We start from the raw sequence: 24,204 nt of genomic DNA on the forward strand, positions 1-24,204 counted from the left end.
GTGTGTGTGGGGGGCGATGCAGTGAGAGTGTCTGTGTATGGGCTTGTGCAATGACAGCCCTCATTCCCAAGCTACACGTTATCGCCCATGTAATCATTCCATTAAGTTTTCAGAGCGGGTTTTATGATGTGCAGTTAGGTAATATGCTGCTTAATAGAGTGAATTTGCTGAATTGCCCCATAATCCCAATTGCGATAAAGGAGCTGATTCCTCGGTTGATGCTGATGGTTTCTATCCACTCGAAGTGTGGGAGCAGGCTTTGCCGTGAGCCACTGTCCCCGTTCCACATTATCAGTGAGGTGGCCCCTCAACCCTCGCCAGGGATGCTTTTGTTTGGTTGGTAAGAATCTCAAATGATAACTTGCTCTGACCTAAAGTACACGAGCATTGCTGCACATTCTTTTATCCTGTGAATCTGGCTTGACATCTTCCCTCAGCTTTCCAATACACCATCCACCTCATTGCTCAGGCTCTGAGAGAGGTCGTATTAAACAGTATACTCTGTAACACACCCTCACTGTAACACTGTGTATAACACACCCTCACTCTAACACTGTGTATAACACACCCTTACTGTAACACACTGTGTATAACACACTCTCACTGTAACACTGTATATAACACACCCTCACTTTAACACTGTGTATAACATACGCTCACTGTAACACTGTGTATAACACACCCTCACTGTAACACTGTGCATAACACACCCTCACTTTAATACTGTGTATAACACACCCTCACTGTAACACTGTGCATAACACACCCTCACTTTAATACTGTGTATAACACACCCTCACTGTAACACTGTGTATAACACACCCTCACTTTAACACTGTATAACACACCCTCACTGTAACACTGTGTATAACACACCCTCACTTTAACACTGTGTATAACACACGCTCACTGTAACACTGTGTATAACACACTTTCACTATAACACTGTGTATCACACACCCTCACTGTAACACTGTGTATAACACATCCTCACTGTAACTCTGTGTATAACACACGCTCACTGTAACACTGTGTATAACACACCCTCACTGTAACACTGTGTATAACACACTCTCACTGTAACACTGTGTATAACACACCCTCACTGTAACGCTGTGTATAACACACCCTCACTGTAACGCTGTGTATAACACACCCTCACTGTAACACTGTGTATAACACACCCTCACTGTAACACTGTGTATAACACACCCTCACTGTAACACTGTGTATAACACACCCTCACTGTAACACTGTGTATAACACACCCTCACTCTGACATTAAGCCGCTCTGGTTGCCATAGTAATTTGATATGTTAATTGGTAGGCCAAGTGGGGAATGCTGTACACAATCTCTTACATTTCACACCATTTTGATGGAATAGTTTCTCCACGTTAATGGCACTGGCTGGCTCTGTGTATCTCCGTACCTCGCAAGTACCGGTGCATCCACCAACTGAGGGAGCTGCAGCGATGGTTGTTTCAGCTCCCTGTGATTTGTCGTTGCCGTTTTCTCACCGGGAGTGCTCAGCGCGGAGAAAGCACGAGACGGGAGCTCTGGTATAAAAAGCGTCCTCTTGAAATCTTCCTCTGAGTCATTCGGCGTGTCGCAGTGCAGGAGATGGTTCAGACACATGCCCTTCGAACAGGCTGATACATAATGTAATCCAATTAGTCTCAAACGTCTGTCAACTGAATTGGTGCAGATTGGCATGTCAGCAATAATACCACTGTCACCAGCAGGTCGCAGGTCAATCTCGATCCATTACTGATCCAGTACCCACTCTCCCACTCTCCATGCAGCCAGCAACCTCAGCACTTGGAGCAGAGAGAGAGAGAGAGACTTCCGTCATTGACCAAGCTTTTGGTCACCTGCGCTAATTTCTCCTTATGTGGCTCGGTGTCAAATTTTTATCTCATAATGTTCCTGTGAGGCGCTTTGGGACGTTCCACTACGTTAAAGGCGCTATATAAATACAGATTGTTATTTATATAGCGCCTTTCACAACCACCGGACATCTCAAAGCACTTTACAGCCAATGAAGTACTTTTGGAGTGTAGTCACTGTTGTAATGTGGGAAACGCCAATCTGCGCACAGCAAGCTCCCACACACAGCAATGTGATAATGACCAGATAATCTGTTTTTGTTGTGTTGATTGAGGGATAAATGTTGGCCCCAGGACACTGAGAGGAGGAGTAACTGACTGAGAAAAGGAGCTAGCATTACTTTTAAGAAAGAAACAGGTCTAAAAAGGTTATGTTTTTTGTACTGGGCTCCTCGGCTCCCCTCCTACAGGGAGCAGGTTAGCAAGACCATCAGAGAAATCGCAGGTTTGGAATCCCCCTGGTGAGATGAGCAGCATTGACTATTCTGTAAAATAGATGCTCTTTACAACACATGAATATCAACAGTTAATCCTTGTGCTTTAATAATGAATGTGAGGCAGGAACCACGGCAGAGTAATACATCAGGAATGCCCCCACTGGATGAACAAACTCTATCGAGACACACTGAAGGATGAAAGACACAGTGATGAGAGCCTCCTGCAGACGGGGAGAGAACTAAAAATACACAACTTGAAGGGGGAACAAGGACAATAACAGTTTTGTTTGATATTCTCATAGCTAATCGCTGTGTAGCTTCCACAACTCCTGTCTTGTGTCCTGACGGTTTTATTAGAGCAGTGATTGCTAAATCTGTTGTGTTTTGTTTAGGAGAGTCTGCAGCCAATGCCTGGTGAGCCGGTGAAGACCTGCACCGAGCTTGTCTCTGCCTCTGTGTGAGGCCAACGCCCTCCCAGTTACTGCGTGTGAGGCCAACGCTTACCCAGTTCCTGCGCGTGAGACCCAAGCACCAGTCCCTTAAACCGATGGAGAATTCCTTCAAACTTTGAAACGTGTTGCACTCAACTCCCAAGGGGACGGTTTTCTTCCTGAATTTGCAGCTTCGGAGAAAGCGATGGCCTCCCTCTGGGCCATGGTTTGGGCTGTTTTGCCGCCCAGGTTAGAGGACTTCAACTTGGAGTTCAACCGAATGGAGGAGGGGAGCCTCGTCTTCTTGCTAAGACAGACAGTGGAGCTGCTGTATGAGGGCCGGGACCTAGCCGAGTGTCTGCAGCTCAGTCAGACCATCATAGACTTCTCCTGGGAGAAGCTCAACACTGGAACCTGGAGGGAGGTGGACAAGGAATGGAGGAGAGTCTATTCACACGGCTGCCTCCTCAAGGCTGTGTGTCTGTGCAAGGAGGAGACGGCAGTAAGGGAGGCAATCAAAACTTGTGACATGGGACTGTTGATGGGGGCGGCAATATTGGACAACATTCTCCTCAAGCTGATCAAAGTCCTTCAGAGCCACGATGCCGCTGGGAAGAGGCCTTTAGAAGATGCTGCATCCCCCCAGGGATCGAGCAGGAAGGTACCGTTCCCATTATTACTGAACCAGCTCTCCGAGTGCTTAATCGCTACTTCGAAAAATTGAAGGGATCAGGCAGTTAAAATCACACGGGGATAGGGCCAGGAATGGGTGATCCCTACAGGGATAGGGCCTGGAATGGGTGATCCCCACGGGGATAGGGCCTGGAATGGATGATCCCTACGGGTCTGGAGATAGGGCCAGGAATGGATGATCCCTACGGGTCTGGGGATAGGGCCTGGAATGGGTGATCCCTACGGGTCTGGGGATAGGGCCTGGAATGGGTGATCCCCACAGGTCTGGGGATAGGGCCAGGAATGGATGATCCCCACGGGTCTGGGGATAGGGCCTGGAATGGATGATCCCCACAGGTCTGGGGATAGGGCCTGGAATGGGTGATCCCCACAGGTCTGGGGATAGGGCCTGGAATGGGTGATCCCCACGGGTCTGGGGATAGGGCCAGGAATGGGTGATCCCCACGGGTCTGGAGATAGGGCCTGGAATGGATGATCCCTACGGGTCTGGGGATAGGGCCAGGAATGGATGATCCCTACGGGTCTGGGGATAGGGCCAGGAATGGGTGATCCCCACGGGTCTGGAGATAGGGCCTGGAATGGGTGATCCCCACGGGTCTGGAGATAGGGCCTGGAATGGATGATCCCTACGGGTCTGGGGATAGGGCCAGGAATGGGTGATCCCCACGGGTCTGGAGATAGGGCCTGGAATGGATGATCCCTACGGGTCTGGGGATAGGGCCAGGAATGGGTGATCCCCACGGGTCTGGGGATAGGGCCAGGAATGGGTGATCCCCACGGGTCTGGAGATAGGGCCTGGAATGGATGATCCCTACGGGTCTGGGGATAGGGCCAGGAATGGGTGATCCCTACGGGTCTGGGGATAGGGCCAGGAATGGATGATCCCTACGGGTCTGGGGATAGGGCCAGGAATGGGTGATCCCCACGGGTCTGGGGATAGGGCCTGGAATGGATGATCCCTACGGGTCTGGGGATAGGGCCAGGAATGGGTGATCCCCACATGTCTGGAGATAGGGCCTGGAATGGATGATCCCTACGGGTCTGGGGATAGGGCCAGGAATGGATGATCCCTACGGGTCTGGGGATAGGGCCAGGAATGGGTGATCCCTACGGGTCTGGGGATAGGGCCAGGAATGGGTGATCCCCACGGGTCTGGGGATAGGGCCTGGAATGGGTGATCCCCACGGGTCTGGGGATAGGGCCTGGAATGGGTGATCCCCATAGGTCTGGGGATAGGGCCTGGAATGGGTGACACGATTGGGCTAAGAGCAGACTGATGGGAGATATGCCTGGTGCGTATGAGGACCAGAAAGGAAATGAGCTTGAGGTAGTTTCAAACCAGTTCCTCATGACACAAATCCAAAACACAACTCAAGGCTAAGGAGAAACGTCTTCACTCAGAGGGTGGTGACTCTCTGGAGTTCTCTGCCCCAGAGGACTGTGGAGGCTCGGTCATTGAACATATTCAAGGCTAAGATCAATAGATTGTTGGATATTAAGGGAATCGAGGGATATGGGGACAGTGCAGGAAAGTGGAGTTGAGGCAGATCAGCCGTGATCTCATTGAATGGTGGAGCAGGCTCGAGGAGCTGAATGGCCAACTCCTGCCCCTATTATTTTCTCAATGCTAACCTTGGCTGTAAAGCGCTGCAAGAGGTGAAATGCCGGGTGGCATGGGCGATGGGAATGAGAAACGGCCGAGTTGCTGTATGAGTCAGTCACAGTCCCGGAGCTAAGAATTAATTCCGTTTTCCTCTCGATGTTTCCTTGTCTGTGGAGCCCAGGGCGACATGTATTATTGCCCAGCGTGGCGGAGCACGAGGAAAGCACCTGGCCTGTTTGCCCATGTCCGTCTGTGACTGGCCATCCAGAGGCAGGGGGGGCTTGTTTCCCCTGTGGGGAAGTGTCCAGCTCCCATTTGCTGCACTCCCAGGTTCCACGGCTGAGATCGGGAAAAACCACAGGGCCAGTTGTCAAACATCCTACTACGGTAGTGCTGAAGCTCACAGGGCACAAGGGTCCCACTGCGGAGAGCCCCCTGCCAGGGAGGGCAGTCGGAGCCCAGCAGTGACTTCAGTACCGTGATCACCAGCAGCCCCTGCTGTTGGGTAGGTGAATCGAGTGAGTGTGGGGCCGGGCTGGGTCCACAGTCAATTCCACTAACCCCCCCTACCCACCATCACTCTCACCTTGTCAATGGCCAATTGGGTGAGGTACTGCCGGGCCCCCAGACCTCACCCTAGCCAGGATCAGCACTTACAGGAGAGGAGGGCGCTGAGGGTAGCCTGCTCGAGAGGAACAGGTGTCGGTCGTGCCCGTCCGACAGCTTTCACAGTTCAGACCCGGAGAGCAAACAACTCAAAACCCAAACTTCTTTTACTTAAAAAAACACGAAACTACGTAAGTCCGCTCAGAATTGTAGCGTATAATACCTCTCTGATCATACTTCAGCATACAGGAATATTCCCTGACTTTAAAATCAAGCAAACCCTGCAAACATACTAATACCGGCGAGTGGTCGGTTCGTTGGTGACCAGACGTCTGACTTTAGCTGGCAACTGACCCAGTTACACTCCCGACTGCAGCCCCAAGTCTCTCTTGTCTGCACTTTTTATAATCCAAAACTTGGTAACCTGCCCACTTCGCAGATGTCCCAGACTAGACTAGTAGTTGTTTTTTCATTACTTCTTCTCAATAGTCCGTTATTCATCAGTGACTTCATCAAGGTTTGTACTATCGGTAAACGTTCTTGTTTTACCGTGATGACTCACTTGGTTTGTTCTCACCCACGGTTTCTGGAAGAAAGGCAGCTAGCAGAGTTCAGTGGGGTTTTCTTTTTGTAAGGGGTTCTCACAGCAGCTAGCCTCCTGGCCTCGCAAAGCATGCTGGTATATAATCTTTGGTCAATTTTTAAGTTTGGCCAAATTATAGCAGAGTTAAAGCAAATTTATTTTGCAGAAAATGGTGTGGTCTTACAAATGGGACTTTGGACCTGTGGTGCCCAAAGTTCTCCCCCACTGGAGGTTCTCCTCGCCTCATGTCTGCGTCTGTTGTAGACTCATTGATCGAGACTGATTGCTGTAATTGGTCAATATCTCCATTATCGTATCATGTGACTACCAGGATGGTAGATGGGGAACTAGATGGGTCTTGGTATTTATCCGGCCAGTAATTCCGATGTTCCTGTGAGGTTAAATCTTACCCACCTCCAAGATCAGTCACTCGCAATCACAGATAGAGGAGGGAGATTGCGGCAGAATTAACCCTGCGATTGACAGCAGCCCCCGCGATACCCCCCTGGAAACAAGGACTAAACGGTAGCACAATTGAGGAACAGTGGAGGACTTTTAAGGAGCTCTTTCATAATGCGCAACAAAAATATATTCCAGTGAAAAAGAAGGGCGGCAAGAGAAGAGATAACCAGCCGTGGATAACCAAGGAAATAAAGGAAAGTATCAAATCAAAGACCAATGCTTTTAAGGTGGCCAAGGTTAGTGGGAAACTAGAGGATTGGGAAGATTTTAAGCAACAGCAAAGAATGACTAAAAAAGCAATAAAGAAAGGGAAGATAGATTACGATGGTAAACTTGCGCAAAACATAAAAACAGATAGTAAAAGCTTTTACAGATATATAAAACGGAAAAGAGTGACTAAAGTAAATGTTGGTCCCTTAGAAGATGAAAAGGGGGATTTAATAATGGGAAATGTGGAAATGGCTGAGACCTTAAACAATTATTTTGCTTCCGTCTTCACAGTGGAAGACACAAAAACCATGCCAAAAATTGCTGGTCATAGGAATATGGGAAGGGAGGACCTTGAGACAATCACTATCACTAGGGAGGTAGTGCTGGACAGACTAATGGGACTGAAGGTAGACAAGTCCCCTGGTCCTGATGAAATGCATCCCAGGGTATTAAAAGAGATGGCGGAAGTTATAGCAGATGCATTTGTTATAATCTACCAAAATTCTCTGGACTCTGGGGAGGTACCAGTGGATTGGAAAGCAACTAATGTAACGCCTCTGTTTCAAAAAGGGGGCAGACAAAAGGCAGGTAACTATAGGCTGGTTAGTTTAACATCTGTAGTGGGGAAAATGCTTGAAACTATCATTAAGGAAGAAATAGCGGGACATCTAGATAGGAATAGTGCAATCAAGCAGACGCAGTATGGATTCATGAAGGGGAAATCATGTTTAACTAATTTACTGGAATTCTTTGAGGATATAATGAGCATGGTGGATAGAGGTGTACCGATGGATATGGTGTATTTAGATTTCCAAAAGACATTCGATAAGGTGCCACACAAAAGGTTATTGCAGAAGATAAAGATACGCGGAGTCAGAGGAAATGTATTAGCATGGATAGAGAATTGGCTGGCGAACAGAAAGCAGAGAGTCGGGATAAATGGGTCCTTTTCCGGTTGGAAATCAGTGGTTAGTGGTGTGCTACAGGGATCGGTGCTGGGACCACAACTGTTTACAATATACATAGATGACCTGGAAGAGGGGACAGAGTGTAGTGTAACAAAATTTGCAGATGACACTAAGATTAGTGGGAAAGCGGGTTGTGTAGAGGACACAGAGGCTGCAAGGAGATTTGGATAGGTTAAGCGAATGGGCTAAGGTTTGGCAGATGGAATACAATGTCAGAAAGTGTGAGGTCATCCACCTTGGGAAAAAAAACAGTAAAAGGGAATATTATTTGAATGGGGAGAAATTACAACATGCTGCGGTGCAGAGGGACCTGGAGGTCCTTGTGCATGAATCCCAAAAAGTTAGTTTGCAGGTGCAGCAGGTAATCAGGAAGGCGAATGGAATGTTGGCCTTCATTGCGAGAGGGATGGAGTACAAAAACAGGGAGGTCCTGCTGCAACTGTACAGGGTATTGGTGAGGCCGCACCTGGAGTACTGCGTGCAGTTTTGGTCACCTTACTTAAGGAAGGATATACTAGCTTTGGAGGGGGTACAGAGACGATTCACTGGGCTGATTCGAGAAATGAGGGGGTGACCTTATGATGATAGATTGAGTAGACTGGGTCTGTACTCGTTGGAGTTCAGAAGGATGAGGGGTGATCTTATAGAAACATTTAAAATCATGAAAGGGATAGACAAGATCGAGGCAGAGAGGTGGTTTCCACTGGTAGGGGAGACTAGAACTAGGGGGCACAACCTCAAAATACGGGGGAGCCAATTTAAAACCGAGTTGAGAAGGAATTTCTTCTCCCAGAGGGTTGTGAATTCTGTGGAATTCTCTGCTCAAGGAAGCAGTTGAGGCTAGCTCATTGAATGTATTCAAGTCACAGATAGATAGATTTTTAACCAATAAGGGAATTAAGGGTTATGGGTAGAGGGCGGGTAAGTGGAGCTGAGTCCACGGCCAGATCAGCCATGATCTTATTGAATGGCGGAGCAGGCTCGAGGGGCTAGATGGCCTACTCCTGTTCCTAATTCTTATGTTCTTATGTTTTTATGATAGCACACCGGTTGATACATTTAACTGACTGTGTAATTGCAGAGACCAACGGTTGCTCTCCCCCTGACTCCAGAAATCAGAAGTGGGACGGCAGTTCCGAGAGAGCGCTGCCCTTCACTGGAACATTTCAGAGCCCAGTATCTCATTCCACAGAAGCCTGTCATACTGGAGGGTATCGTGGATCACTGGCCCGCTGTGAGGGACCGCAAATGGAGGTAGGTGCAGGGCGTCAACCCTTGGCGTTTATATCTCAGCCTCCTCACCATCGGAGAAGCTGCCAGCCAGCTGTGAAGTCAGACGCGTAAATTGTGATTTTATTGCGGCAATAGAGTACTAATTCAGTATCAGTATTAAGATGTAAGCATTTTTCAGGCCGCCGTGCACAGCATGCCTTTGCCAGCTATCTGGGTGGGAGTTTGATTAATGAATAATAATTACCCCATCTGCAGTAACCTTACACCATAATGATGCCATGCATCATGGAAACAGCCCAGTCATTTTCCTTCTGCTAACAGTACGCAGGTCATTCCATTCCAGGCAAAGCAGCAATGCAGTAAGACATTCGCCCTGCTGGACTTTGTCGCACAATTCTTGGCAGTGCACAGAAGGGTGGAATAGAGACTAGGTGGTTCATCAGGTTAGACACTGATTTTCCACCTCGGGTACGTGGGTTCCACGCCGGGCTGGGGGTGATGGCCATTGTGGTACTCCCACCTCGCAGTCAGCAGTTTATAGAGTCAAGCATCTCTCCACAGAGACTCGCCTGTTCTCCAGTGCACAACTGATGGGACAGTGTAGAGGGAGATTTACTCTGTATCTAACCCCCTGTACCTGCCCTGGGAGTGTTTGATGGGACAGTGTAGAGGGAGCTTTACTCTGTATCTAACCCCCTGTACCTGCCCTGGGAGTGTTTGATGGGACAGTGTAGAGGGAGCTTTACTTTGTATCTAACCCCGTGCTGTACCTGCCCTGGGAGTGTGTGATGGGACAGTGTAGAGGGAGCTTTACTCTGTATCTAACCCCGTGCTGTACCTGCCCTTGGAGTGTTTGATGGGACAGTGTAGAGGGAGCTTTACTCTGTATCTAACCCCGTGCTGTACCTGCCCTGGGAGTGTTTGATGGGACAGTGTAGAGGGAGCTTTACTCTGTATCTAACCCCCTGTACCTGCCCTGGGAGTGTTTGATGGGACAATGTAGAGGGAGCTTTACTCTGTATCTAACACCCTGTACCTGCCCTGGGAGTGTTTGATGGGACAGTGTAGAGGGAGCTTTACTCTGTATCTAACCCCCTGTACCTGCCCTGGGAGTGTTTGATGGGACAGTGTAGAGGGAGCTTTACTCTGTATCTAACCCCCTGTACCTGCCCTGGGAGTGTTTGATGGGACAGTGTAGAGGGAGCTTTACTCTGTATCTAACCCCCTGTACCTGCCCTGGGAGTGTTTGATGGGACAGTGTAGAGGGAGCTTTACTCTGTATCTAACCCCCTGTACCTGCCCTGGGAGTGTTTGATGGGACAGTGTAGAGGGAGCTTTACTCTGTATCTAACCCGTGCTGTACCTGCCCTGGGAGTGTTTGATGGGACAGTGTAGAGGAAGCTTTACTTTGTATCTAACCCCGTGCTGTACCTGCCCTGGGAGTGTTTGATGGGACAGTGTAGAGGGAGCTTTACTCTGTATCTAACCCCGTGCTGTACCTGCCCTGGGAGTGTTTGATGGGACAGTGTAGAGGGAGCTTTACTCTGTATCTAACCCCGTGCTGTACCTGCCCTGGGAGTGTTTGATGGGACAGTGTAGAGGGAGCTTTACTCTGTATCTAACCCCCTGTACCTGCCCTGGGAATGTTTGATGGGACAATGTAGAGGGAGCTTTACTCTGTATCTAACACCCTGTACCTGCCCTGGGAGTGTTTGATGGGACAGTGTAGAGGGAGCTTTACTCTGTATCTAACCCCCTGTACCTGCCCTGGGAGTGTTTGATGGGACAGTGTAGAGGGAGCTTTACTCTGTATCTAACACCCTGTACCTGCCCTGGGAGTGTTTGATGGGACAGTGTAGAGGAAGCTTTACTCTGTATCTAACCCCCTGTACCTGCCCTGGGAGTGTTTGATGGGACAGTGTAGAGGGAGCTTTACTCTGTATCTAACCCCCTGTACCTGCCCTGGGAGTGTTTGATGGGACAGTGTAGAGGGAGCTTTACTCTGTATCTAACCCCCTGTACCTGCCCTGGGAGTGTTTGATGGGACAGTGTAGAGGGAGCTTTACTCTGTATCTAACCCCCTGTACCTGCCCTGGGAGTGTTTGATGGGACAGTGTAGAGGGAGCTTTACTCTGTATCTAACCCGTGCTGTACCTGCCCTGGGAGTGTTTGATGGGGCAGTGTAGAGGGAGCTTTACTCTGTATCTAACGCCCTGTACCTGCCCTGGGAGTGTTTGATGGGACAGTGTAGAGGGAGCTTTACTCTGTATCTAACCCGTGCTGTACCTGCCCTGGGAGTGTTTGATGGGACAGTGCAGAGGGAGCTTTACTCTGTATCTAACCCCCTGTACCTGCCCTGGGAGTGTTTGATGGGACAGTGTAGAGAGAGCTTTACTCTGTATCTAACCCCCTGTACCTGCCCTGGGATTGTTTGATGGGACAGTGTAGAGGGAGCTTTACTCTGTATCTAACCCCGTGCTGTACCTGCCCTGGGAGTGTTTGATGGGACAGTGTAGAGGGAGCTTTACTCTGTATCTAACCCCCTGTACCTGCCCTGGGAGTGTTTGATGGGACAGTGTAGAGGGAGCTTTACTCTGTATCTAACCCGTGCTGTACCTGCCCTGGGAGTGTTTGATGGGGCAGTGTAGAGGGAGCTTTACTCTGTATCTAACGCCCTGTACCTGCCCTGGGAGTGTTTGATGGGACAGTGTAGAGGGAGCTTTACTCTGTATCTAACCCCGTGCTGTACCTGCCCTGGGAGTGTTTGATGGGACAGTGTAGAGGGAGCTTTACTCTGTATCTAACCCCGTGCTGTACCTGCCCTGGGAGTGTTTGATGGGACAGTGTAGAGAGAGCTTTACTCTGTATCTAACCCCCTGTACCTGCCCTGGGAGTGTTTGATGGGACAATGTAGAGGGAGCTTTACTCTGTATCTAACCCGTGCTGTACCTGCCCTGGGAGTGTTTGATGGGACAGTGTAGAGAGAGCTTTACTCTGTATCTAACCCCCTGTACCTGCCCTGGGAGTGTTTGATGGGACTGTGTAGAGGGAGCTTTACTCTGTATCTAACCCCGTGCTGTACCTGCCCTGGGAGTGTTTGATGGGACTGTGTAGAGGGAGCTTTACTCTGTATCTAACCCCGTGCTGTACCTGCCCTGGGAGTGTTTGATGGGACTGTGTAGAGGGAGCTTTACTCTGTATCTAACCCCTGATGTAGAATCATAGAAAGTAGGTGCAGGAGTAGGCCGTTCAGCCCTTTGAGCCTGCACCACCATTCAATGAGTTCATGGCTGATCATGCAACTTCAGTACCCCATTCCTGCTTTCTCTCCACACCCCTTGATCCCTTTAGCCGTAAGGGCCACATCTAACTCTTTTGAATATATCCAACGAACTGGACTCCACAACTTTCTGTGGTGGAGAATTCCACAGGTTCACAATTCTCTGGGTGAAGAGGTTTCTCCTCATCTCGGTCCTAAATGGCCTACCCCTTATCCTTAGCCTTTGATCGCTGGTTCTGGACTTCCCCAACATTGGGAACATTCTTCCTGCATCTAACCTGTCCAGAAATTTATGTGTTTCTATGAGATCCCCTCTCATTCTTCTAAATTTCAGTGAATATAAGCCTAGTCGATCCAGTTTTTCTTCATATATCAGTCCTGTCATCCCGGGAATCAGTCTGGTGAACCTTCGCTGCACTCCCTCAACAGCAAGAACATCCTTCCTCAGATTAGGAGACCAAAACTGAACACAATATTCAAGGTGTGGCCTCACCAAGGCCCTGTACAACTGCAGTAAGACCTCCCTGCTCCTATACTCAAATCCTCTCGCTATGAAGGCCAACATGCCATTTGCCGCCTGCTGTACCTGCATGCCAACCTTCAGTGACCTATGTACCATGACACCCAGGTCTCGTTGCACCTCCCCTTTTCCTAATCTGTCACCATTCAGATAATAATCTGCTTTCCTGTTTTTGCCAACAAAGTGGATAACCTCACATTTATCCACATTATACTGCATCTGCCATGCATTTGCCCACTCACCTAATCTGTCCAAGTCACCCTGCAGCCTCTTAGCATCCTCCTCACAGCTCACACCGCCACCCAGCTTAGTGTCATCTGCAAACTTGGAGATATTACACTCAATTCGTTCGTCCAAATCATTAATATATATTGTAAATAGCTGGGGTCCCAGCACTCAACCTTGCGGTACCCCACTAGTCACTGCCTGCCATTCTGAAAAGGACCCGTTTATTCCCACCCTCTGCTTCCTGTCTGCCAACCAGTTCTCTATCCACGTCAGTACATTACCCCCAATCCCATGTGCCTTAATTTTGCACACTAATCTCTTGTGGGAGACCTTGTCAAAAGCCTTTTGAAAGTCCAAATACACCACATCCACTGGTTCTCCCTTGTCCACTCTACTAGTTACATCCTCAAAAAATTCTAGAAGATTTGTCAAGCATGATTTCCCTTTCATAAATCCATGCTGACTTGGACCGATCCTGTCACTGCTTTCCAAATGCGCTGCTATTAAAGCTTTAATAATTGATCCCAGCATTTTCCCCACTACCGATGTCAGGCTAACCGATCTATAATTCCCTGTTTTCTCCCTCCCTCTTTAAAAAGTGGGGTTACATTAGCTATCCTCCAGTCCATAGGAACTGATCCAGAGTCCTTGGAATGTTGGAAAATGACCACCAATGCATCCACTATTTCAAGGGCCACTTCCTTAAGTACTCTGTGATGCAGACTATCAGGCCCTGGAGATTTATCGGCCTTCAATTCCATCAATTCCCTAACACCATTTCCTGACTAATAAGGATATCCTTCAGTTCCTCCTTCTCCTAGATCCTCGGTCCCCTAGTATTTTCTGGAGGTTATTCATGTCTTCCTTCGTGAAGACAGAACCAAAGTATTTGTTTAATTGGTCTGCCATTTCCTTGTTCCCCATTATGAATTCACCTGAATCTGACTGCAAGGGATCTACATTTGTTTTCACTAATCTTTTTCTCTTCACATATTTATAGAAGCTTTTGCAGTCAGTTTTTATGTTCCCTGCAAGCTTCCTCTCATACTCTATTTTCCCCTCCTAATTAAACCCTTTGTCCTCCTCTGCTGAATTCTAAATTTCTAATTCTAAATTCCCAGTCGTTAGGTTTGCTGCTTTTTCTGGCCAATTTATATGCCTCTTCCTTGGATTTAACACTATCCCTAATTTCCCTTGTTAGCCACGGTTGAGCCACCTTCCCCACTTTATTTTTACTCCAGACAGGGATGTACAATTGTTGTAGTTCATCCATGTGATCTTTAAATGTTTGCCATTGCCTATCCAACGTCAACCCTTTAAGTATCATTCTCCAGTCTATCCTAGCCAATTCACGTCTCTTACCATCGAAGTTACCTTTCTTAAAGTTCAGGACCCTAGTCTCTGAATTAACTGTCACTCTCCATCTTAATAAAGAATTCTACCATATTATGGTCACTCTTCCCCAGGGGGCCCCGCACGACATGATTGCTAATTAATCCTCTCTCATTACACAAGACCCAGTCTAGGATGGCCAGCCCTCTAGTTGGTTCCTCGACATATTGGTCTAGAAAACCATCCCTAATACACTCCAGGAAATCCTCCTTCACCGCATTGCTACCAGTTTGGTTAGCCTAATCTATATGTAGCTTAAAGTCACCCACGATAACTGCTGTACCTTTATTGCACGTATCCCTAATTTCTTGTTTGATGCTGTCACCAACCTCACTACTACTGTTTGGTGGTCTGTACACAACTCCCACTAGCGTTTTCTGCCCTTTGGTGTTTCACAGCTCCACCAATACTGATTCCACATCATCCAAGCTAATGTCCTTTCTTACTATTGAGTTAATCTCCTCTTTAACCAGTAACGCTACCCCACCTCCTTTTCCTTTCTCTATCCTTCATGTATATTGAATACCCGTGGATGTTGAGTTCCCAGCCTTGGTTACCCTGGAGCCGTGTCTCCGTAATCCCAATTACATCATACCCCTTAACAGCTATCTGCGCAGTCAATTCATCCACCTTATTACGAATGCTCCTCACATTGAGACTCAGAGCTTTCAGGCTTGTTTTTTTTAACGCTCTTTGTTCTTTTAGAATTATGTACCTGCCCTGGGAGTGTTGGATGGGACAGTGTAGAGGGAGCTTTACTCGGTATCTAACCTGAGTGTTGAATTCTGTTAATAACCGATAACCATCCCCAGTATTGAAGTCCTTCAACTTAATAAGTGCCGTATATTGTGCCCAAAGTAAGTGCTGCTGGTGTTATGGAGGAACTGACTGTGTTGTTTGCAGTGTGGAATATATCCGTGACATTGCTGGCTGTCGCACTGTGCCGGTGGAGCTGGGAGCTCGGTACACAGATGACGAATGGACTCAGACCCTGATGACTGTGGGCGAGTTCATTGACAAGTACATCGTGGATCAGGTTAGTCCCGGCATCCACATTTATTCCAACCCATTGCGCTCTGAGGCAGAAATAAGTTTCAAAGCGAGCAAAATGTCTAAAGACTGTGTGCAGTGGCATGTCACCAATCACTGAATGAGGTTCTGTATTTGGGAAATACTGGCTGGGCTGGTGATCTCCTTGGGCAGAATTTGTTGATTTTGGAAATTTGTATCCGGGTCTTACCGTCCTCACCCGTGCTTTTAAACCGCTCCATTGCCCCCGCTCTCCCCAACAGTCTCCTGCTGCCGTACATTCCCACACACTGGTCTACTCTTAGTGCACACTCACCCATTACACCGTGGGACAGCCCTGATCTTCGCTCCATCAAGTCCAAGGGGCGCGGACATGGCGGACAACTGGTTTAGCCATTCACCGCCAGATCTGCCTGGACCACACAAAACACTGTCGGGTCCTGCTCTCATCTGCCAAAACCGCTCACTATTACAGGATCACTCTAGAATGTAAAGATAAACCCCAGCTTCTATTCTCCACTGCTAACCGTCTTCTTAAACCCCTCTCCCCAGTCTCCTCACCTCCGACAATGTGTGAGGAGCTCATGGACTTTCTTGTCTCTAAGATTGAGACCATCCGTTCGGTGGCCTCCACCTCTTCCCATCCTTCCCCTAGCCCACCGAGCCAAACTTCCTCTAAGGATCCCCCCTGCCCTGGCCCTGACCTCACATCTTTCTCCAGTTTCTCTCCGATCGCCTCTCATGACCTTTGCGAGCTCATCCTGTCCATGAGACGCACCTCCTGCTCCCTTGACCCTATTCCCAACAAACTGCTGACCATCCAACTTCCTTCTGGCTCCCATGTTAGTGACATTGCTAACGGTTCTCTCTCCTCAGGTACTGTCTCCCTCTCCCTCAAATCTGCCGTCATCACCCCTCTCCTCAAAAAACCAAACCTCGAGCCCCCCGTCCTTGCAAACTCCCACCCCAGCTCCAACCTCCCTTTCCTCCAAAGCCCTAGAATGTGTTATCACCTCCCATCTTTCCCAGAACTCCATGTGTGAATCCCTCCAATCCACTCCTGACACAGTACTGAAACGGCTCTCATCAAAGTCACATGACATCCTTTGTGACTGTGACAAAGGTAAACTATCCCTCCCCACCCTCCTGGACCTGTCTGCAGCCTTTGACACGGTTGCCCACTCCATCCTCCTCCAACACCTCTCCACCATCGTCCAGCTGGGTGGGACTGCACTCGCCTGGTTCCATTCTTATCCCTCTCATCGTAGGCAGAGAATCTCCTGCAACGGCTTCTCTTCCCCCCGCCCCCCCCCGCATCGTTACCTCTGGTGTCTCCCAAGGGTCTGTCCTCGGCCCCCTCCTATTCCTCATCTACATGTTGCCCCTCGGTGACATCATCCGGAAACACAGGGTCAGTTTCCACATGTACGCTGATAACATCACCACTTCTCTCCACCCCTCCATGGTCTCTAAATTGTCAAACTGCTTGTCCCACATCCAGTTCTGGATGAGCAGAAATTTTCTCTAATTTAATATTGGGAAGACCGAAGCCATTGTTTTCGGTCCTCACCACAAACTCTGTTCCCTAGACACTGACTCCATCCCTCTCCCAACTTCTGTCTGAGGCTGAAACAGACTGTTCGCAACCTTAGCATATTTGACCCTGAAATGAGCTTCCGACCACATATCCATGGCATAACTAAGACCGCCTATTTCCACCTCCGTAACATCACCCGTCTCCACCCTGCCTCAGCTCATCTGCTGCTGAAGCCCTCATCCCTGCCTTTGTTACCTCTAGACTTGACTATTCCAACGCACTCCTGGCTGGCCCCCCGCATTCTACCCTACTCCTCGATTTCAAAATTCTCATCCTTATTTTCAAATCCCTCCATAGCCCTCGCCCCTCCCTATCTCTGTAATCTCCTCCAGCCCCACAACCCCCGAGATATCTGCACTCCTCTAATTCTGCCCTCCTGACCATCCCTGATTATAATCACTCCACCATCGGAGAGGTTTAGGGAGGGAGTTCCAGAGCTTGGGGCCTTCTGTTGCCTGGGCCCCAAGCTCTGGAACTCCCTCCCTAAACCTTTCCGTCTCTCTCCCTCTCTCTCCTCCTTCAAGACGCTCCTTAAAACCGACCTCTTCACCTGCGCTAATTTCTACCTATGCGGCTCGGTGTCAAATTTTTATCTCATAATACTCCTGTGACGTGCCTTGGGACATTCCACTACATTAAAGGTGCTATATAAATACAGGTTGTTGTTGTTGACCTCTAGAATTCCCAGCCGGTGCCCTGTGTCTCACCCCCTCGCTCTCTGCTTCTCCAAGCCTCCCGAACCCCAGCTCGCCCCCCGCCCCCCCCACCGGTCTTGGCTCCGCTCCCTACCTCCTTTCACCTTTACCCGTTATTGCTCCTGCTCTGCTCAGAGCTGCCTTTCTGTGTGTGGGTAAACACCGAGTGGGTTTATTACTATAGACACCCAGTCTGGCACAGGGGGCAGCGAGACTCTCCTGGGGTCTCAGTGGGCAAGCAGTTCTATCGCACAGTTCAGCCGGGAGTGGGTGTGTCTCGCGGGACATAACAGGATGTCTCGGGGCGTGGGTGAGTGTAGGGCTGGTGGGACGTGTGACCCTCCCGCTGTGTTGCTGCGCTCTCTGTAACGTGCAGTTTCTCATCACGGACTTACTGATTCTCCCCGCAGGCGCAGCCGGGCCCTGTGGGATATCTAGCTCAACATCAGCTGTTCGAGCAGGTGAGGCGCTTTTCCCGTCACTCCCGGCACCGCGGACACAGGGAGTGAGGGGCACAGCTTCCTGACGCCATTTCCCACCTGCCTCTGCCTGTGGCCCCGGTATCTTTACATAGCTGCTTATTGTGCCATCCCACAGCGAGTTGTTTTTTAAGGTACAGAAGCTCTTGGCGACTTGCCACTGACTGCTTGAGTCTGGACAGTGAGGCTATTCGCCCACTGGAGGCATCAGCCCGAACCCAATCCTGTTCCCAGCACCGGCAAATCCGGCCTGATGTGTCTCTCCCAGCCAGGGAGCCGATTCTGTTCCCATTGCTAAGGTGAGCTGGAGCAGCACAGATTGTAGATCAAATCTGGGCTGTTCCTGTCCTGCACGGCCCAGAGACACACTGGGGGGCACGGGGAGAGTCCGGGGGGGGGCACGGGGAGAGTCCGGGGGGCACAGGGAGACTCTGGGGTCACGGGGAGAATCCGGGGGGCACGGGGAGAGTCCGGGGGGGCACGGGGAGAGTCCGGGGGGCACAGGGAGACTCGGGGGTCACGGGGAGAATCCGGGGGGCACGGGGAGAGTCCGGGGGGGGCACGGGGAGAGTCCGGGGGGCACAGGGAGACTCGGGGGTACGGGGAGAGTCCGGGAGGTCACGGGGAGAGTCCAGGGGGCACAGGGAGACTAGGGGGGCACGGGGAGAGTCTGGGGGGGGGAGGCACGGGGAGATTCCGGGGGGCACAGGGAGACTCGGGGGGTGCACGGGGAGAATCCGGGGGGCACGGGGAGAGTCCGGGGAGCACGGGGAGAGTCCGGGGACATGGGGAAAGTCCGGGGAACATGGGGAGACTCGGGGGGGCATGGGGAGAGTCCGGGGGGCACGGGAAGACTCGGGCAACACAGGGAGAGTCCAGGGGCACGGGGAGACTCGGGGAACACGGGGAAAGTCCGGGGGGGGGCACAGGGAGACTCGGGGGGGTACAGGGAGACTCGGGCGTGGTGGGGGTGTCACGGGGAGCCTCGGGGAGGGGGAGCACGGGGAGAGTCCAGGGGGCACAGGGAGACTCGGGGAGGGGGGGCACGGGGAGACTCTGCCCCGTGTGTTTTGGGTTTGGGTGGAGTTTATTTTCTTCACGTTAAGTTGAATCAATGGAATTCTTGTTTTGAACAGATCCCAGAGCTGAGGCAGGACATCGACATCCCAGATTACTGTTGTCTAGGAGACGGAGATGAAGATGAGATTACCATAAACGCCTGGTTTGGGCCAATGGGAACAGTTTCCCCCTTACACCAGGATCCACAGCACAACTTCCTGACGCAGGTCAGCACGGAAACACAGACCGCGAAACTCACCACGCAGCGCGGGTCCATCCGCATCGTACCGGGGGAGGGGCCGGGCCGGGGGGGGGGTCCGGGGGAGGGCCGTGGGGGGGTCCGGGGGAGGGTCCGGGCTGTGAGGGGGTCCGGGGGAGGGCCGTGGGGGGGGTCCGGGGGAGGGGCCGGGCCGGGGGAGGAGTCCGGGGGAGGGGCCGGGCCGTGGGGGGGTCCGGGGCAGGGCCGGGCCGGGAGGGGGTCCGGGGGAGGGCCAGTCTGGGGAGGGTCAGGCTGTGGGGGGGGGTCCGGGGGAGGGCCGGGCCGTGGGGGGGGTCCGGGGGAGGGCCGTGGGGGGGGGGGTCCGGGGAAGGGCCGGGCCAGGGGAGGGGTCCGGGGGTGGGGCCGGGCCGGGGGAGGGCTGTGGGGGGGGTCCGGGGGAGGGCCGGGCCGTGGGGGGGTCCGGGGGAGGGCCGGTCTGGGGGAGGGGTCCGGGGGAGGGGCCGGGCCGTGAGGGGGTCCGGGGGAGGGCCGGTCTGGGGAGGGTCAGGCTGTGGGGGGGTCCGGGGGAGGGCCGGGCCGTGGGGGGGTCTGGGGGAGGGCCGGGCCGTGGGGGGGATCCGGGGGAGGGCCGGTCTGGGGAGGGTCAGGCTGTGGGGGGGTCCGGGGGAGGGCCGGTCTGGGGAGGGTCAGGCTGTGGGGGGGTCCGGGGGAGGGCCGGGCCGTGGGGGTGTCCGGGGGAGGGTCAGGCTGTGAGGGGGTCTGGGGGAGGGCTGGGCTGGGGGAGGGCCGGGCCGTGGGGGGGTCTGGGGGAGGGCTGGGCCGTGGGGGGGTCCGGGGGAGGATCAGGCTGTGGGGGGGGTCCGGGGGAGGGCCGGTCCGGGGAGGGCCAGGCTGTGGGGGGGTCCGGGGGAGGGGCCAGGCTGTGGGGGGGTCCGGGGGAGGGCCGAGCTGTGTGGGGGGGGTGCGGGGGAATGCCCCAATGGGGAGCTCTGGGAGAGGCCCACAGTTCAGGCCAGGACCACGGTTGGGAAGCGATGGGGAGATGCGAGGTTGGTCGGTGGGGCAGCCGTTGTGAATGGGGCGGCAACAGCAGAGCGAGGGGCAGTCTGGATAAATACAGGACGGGAATCGGGGGAGCGACCCGCACTCGACCCCGAGCCACACCGTGCCGCGGCAAAACCACCAATCACACCGGCTGTCCCCCTCTGCCCATCTGGGGCAGTATTGATTGGCTGACGCTGTGTTTGGGAGGGCAGTATTGATTGGCTGACGCTGTGTTTGGGAGGGCAGTATTGATTGGCTGACGCTGTGTTTGGGAGGGCAGTATTGATTGGCTGACGCTGTGTTTGGGAGGGCAGTATTGATTGGCTGACGCTGTGTTTGGGAGGGCAGTATTGATTGGCTGACGCTGTGTTTGGGAGGGCAGTATTGATTGGCTGACGCTGTGTTTGGGAGGGCAGTATTGATTGGCTGACGCTGTGTTTGGGAGGGCAGTATTGATTGGCTGACGCTGTGTTTGGGAGGGCAGTATTGATTGGCTGACGCTGTGTTTGGGAGGGCAGTATTGATTGGCTGACGCTGTGTTTGGGGCCTGTATATTTAGGCGGATGGGAAGCGTGAGGGAGATGTGGAGTTGCACAGCGGAACCTGGGGTCTTGCTGTGTGCAGGACTAAGGTGGGCGATTTACTGGGTGCCAGCCTAGTTCCTCAGCGCTGAGAGAGGCTGGTATCCCCGCTGAGTGAGTGGTGTGTCTAGCCCCCAGTCTGTCTGCTCTCTGCCTGACCCGTGAGCTGCCTCCAGCCACTCTGTCCACTCCAATCCTGCTATGTCTGAGGGAGCTGCGTGCTGCAAGCTGTTCCAGTATAGCTACAACACTGGCATGTACCCGACAATGTGGAAAACTGCCCAGGTATGTCCTGTCCACAAAATACAGGACCAATCCAATCCGGCCAATTACCGCCCCATCGGTCTACTCTCAATCACCAGCAAAGTGATGGAAGGTGACATCGACAGTGCTATCAAGTGACACTTACTCACCAATAACCTGCTCAGCGGTGCCCAGTGTGGGTACCGCCCGGACCAGTCGGCTCCAGACCTCATTACAGCCTTGGTCCAAACATGGACAAAAGAGCCGAATTCCAGAGGGGAGGTGAGAGCGACTGCCTTCGATATTCAAGGCAGCATTTGACCGAGTGTGGTATCAAGGAGCCCCAGTAAAACTGAAGTCAATGGGAATCAGGGGGGAAAACTCTCCACTGGCTGATGTCATACCCAGCACAAAGGAAGATGGTTGTGGTGGTTGGAGGTCAATCATCCCAGCCCCAGGACATCGCTGCAGGAGTTCCTCAGGGCAGTGTCCTAGGCCCAAACATCTTCAGCTGCTTCATCAATGATCTTCCCTCCACCATAAGGTCAGAAGTGGGGATGTTCGCTGATGATTGCAGTGTTCAGTTCCATTCGCAACTCCTCAGATAATGGAGCAGTCCGTGCCCACATGCAGCAAGACCTGGACAACATTCAGGCTCGGGCTGATAAGTGGCAAATAACATTCACACCACACAAGTGCCAGGCAATGACCATCTCCAACAAGCGAGAGTCTAACCACCGCCCCTTGATATTCAACAGCATTACCATCACCGAATCCCCACCATCAACATCCTGGGGGTCACCATTGACCAGAAACTTAACTGGACCAGCCACATAAATACTGTGGCAACAAGAGCGGGTCAGAGGCTGGGTATTCTGCGACGAGTGTCTCACCTCCTGACTCCCCAAAGCCTTTCCACCAACTCGCCAAGGCTTCTTCGGCAGCACCTCCCAAACCCACGACCTCTACCACCTAGAAGGACAAGGGCAGCAGGCGCATGGGAACACCACCACCTCCACGTTCCCCTCCCAGTCGCACACCATCCTGACTGGGAAATATATCGGCCGTTCCTTCATCGTCGCTGGGTCACAATCCTGGAACTCCCTCCCTAACAGCACTGTGGGAGCACCTTCACCACACGGACTGCAGTGGTTCAAGAAGGCGGCTCACCACCACCTTCTCAAGGGGCAATTAGGGATGGGCAATAAATGCCGGCCTGGCCAGCGACGCTCACATCCCAGGAACTAATTTTAAAAAAGGCGCTGCTAATCATTGTGTTATAAGGAAGGGCTGTACACTGCAGGATGTAATAACACTTTGGCCAGGATCTGGGACCGGCCTCTTGCACTGGTGATGAAGGGTTTGTTAGAATGATGTTGAACTTGAACCTAATTAGAGTGCGTATCATTGAGCGACTCCTGCAGGGGTCAGAAGCTAATCTCCGAGAGTTGGTCCCTGCCTTCATTAGAACCATGTTCTCTTCAAGCAGCGGAAAAGTTAGCTTTATAGCAAGGTATTTTTGCAGAATTTTTTCTGTGTATGTGTGTACATGCATGTGTGATGTATGTGTGTGTGTATGTGTGCACAAGCGAGTGCGTCCGGTATGTGTGTGTGTGTGTGTCCGCGCGGTGTGTGTGTGTCCGCGCGGTATGTGTGTGTCCGCGCGGTGAGTGTGCGTGCAGTGTGTGTGCGATGTGTGTGTGCGGTGTGTGTGCGTGCGGTGTGCGTGTGTTTGTGTGTGCAGGGTGTGTGTGTGCGGGTGTGTGTGTGTGTGTGTGTGTGTGTGCGGTGTGTGTGTGTGCGGTGTGTGTGTGTGCGTGTGCGGTGTGTGTGTGTGCGGTGTGAGTGTGTGTGGTGTGAGTGTGTGTGTGGTGTGAGTGTGTGTGTGCGGTGTGTGCGTGTGCGGTGTGTGTGCGTGTGCGGTGTGTGTGTGTGCGGTGTGTGTGCGTGCGGTGTGTGTGCCGTGTGTGTGTGCCGTGTGTATGTGCGGTGTGTGTGTGTGCGGTGTGTGTGTGCGGTGTGTGTGTGTGCGGTGTGTGTGTGTGTGTGGTGTGTGTGCGGGTGTGTGCGGTGTGTGTGTGTGTGTGTGTGCGGTGTGTGTGTGTGCGGTGTGTGTGTGTGTGCGTTGTGTGTGTGTGCGGTGTGTGCGTAAGGGTGTATGTGTGTGTGTGTGCGGTGTGTGTGTGTGCGGTGTGTGTGTGCGGTGTGTGTGTGTGGTGTGTGTGTGCGGTGTATGTGTGTGCGGTGTATGTGTGTGTGTGTGCGCGGTGTGTGTGTGCGGTGTGTGTGTGCGGTGTGTGTGTGTGCGCGGTGTATGTGTGTGTGTGTGCGCGGTGTATGTGTGTGTGTGTGTGCGGTGTGTGTGCGGTGTGTGTGTGTGTGTGTGTACAGTAACACACCTGCTGCCTGAGCTCACACATGAAGAAAGGCGACTGGGTGAGGTGTGAGGGGACAGCTGGCGACAGCAGTAAGAGCCGGAGCGGAGGGAGGAAATAATTTATTGGAAGGTTTGCCTTTATTGTGTTTGGAACTTTAAAACCATTCTCTCTCCGGCAGGTGGTGGGACGGAAATATATCCGCCTGTATTCCCCGGCACAGACTGCAAAGCTGCATCCTCATCCAACCCAGCTCCTGCACAACACCAGCCAGTGGGGGCCAGCCGGCCCGGCCTCCGTGTGGGGGGAGGGGACGGGGAGGGGGGAGGGGACAGCCGTGTGGGGGGAG

At 52.2% G+C, this 24,204-nt stretch overlaps 1 protein-coding gene across 9 annotated transcripts in view; it reads left to right on the plus strand.

Annotated features, from left to right (window-relative positions):
* kdm8 (lysine (K)-specific demethylase 8) overlaps positions 1-24,204 on the plus strand; it is a 48,301-nt gene that overhangs the window by 21,290 nt on the left and 2,807 nt on the right. For 8 of the 9 annotated variants that reach the window (XM_070901457.1, XM_070901459.1, XM_070901461.1 and 5 more), the window contains 6 exons: positions 2,717-3,416; positions 8,962-9,134; positions 15,437-15,569; positions 18,265-18,315; positions 19,470-19,619; positions 24,037-24,126. In XM_070901457.1, the coding sequence (XP_070757558.1) occupies positions 2,961-3,416; positions 8,962-9,134; positions 15,437-15,569; positions 18,265-18,315; positions 19,470-19,619; positions 24,037-24,126 (1,053 nt within the window). In that variant the 5' untranslated portion in view covers positions 2,717-2,960. The remainder of the gene's footprint in view (positions 1-2,716; positions 3,417-8,961; positions 9,135-15,436; positions 15,570-18,264; positions 18,316-19,469; positions 19,620-24,036; positions 24,127-24,204) is intronic. The other variant, XM_070901463.1, reaches the window with a different exon arrangement.

This window comes from Pristiophorus japonicus, chromosome 15 (genome assembly GCF_044704955.1).
Source record: "Pristiophorus japonicus isolate sPriJap1 chromosome 15, sPriJap1.hap1, whole genome shotgun sequence".
NCBI lineage: Eukaryota > Metazoa > Chordata > Chondrichthyes > Pristiophoridae > Pristiophorus > Pristiophorus japonicus.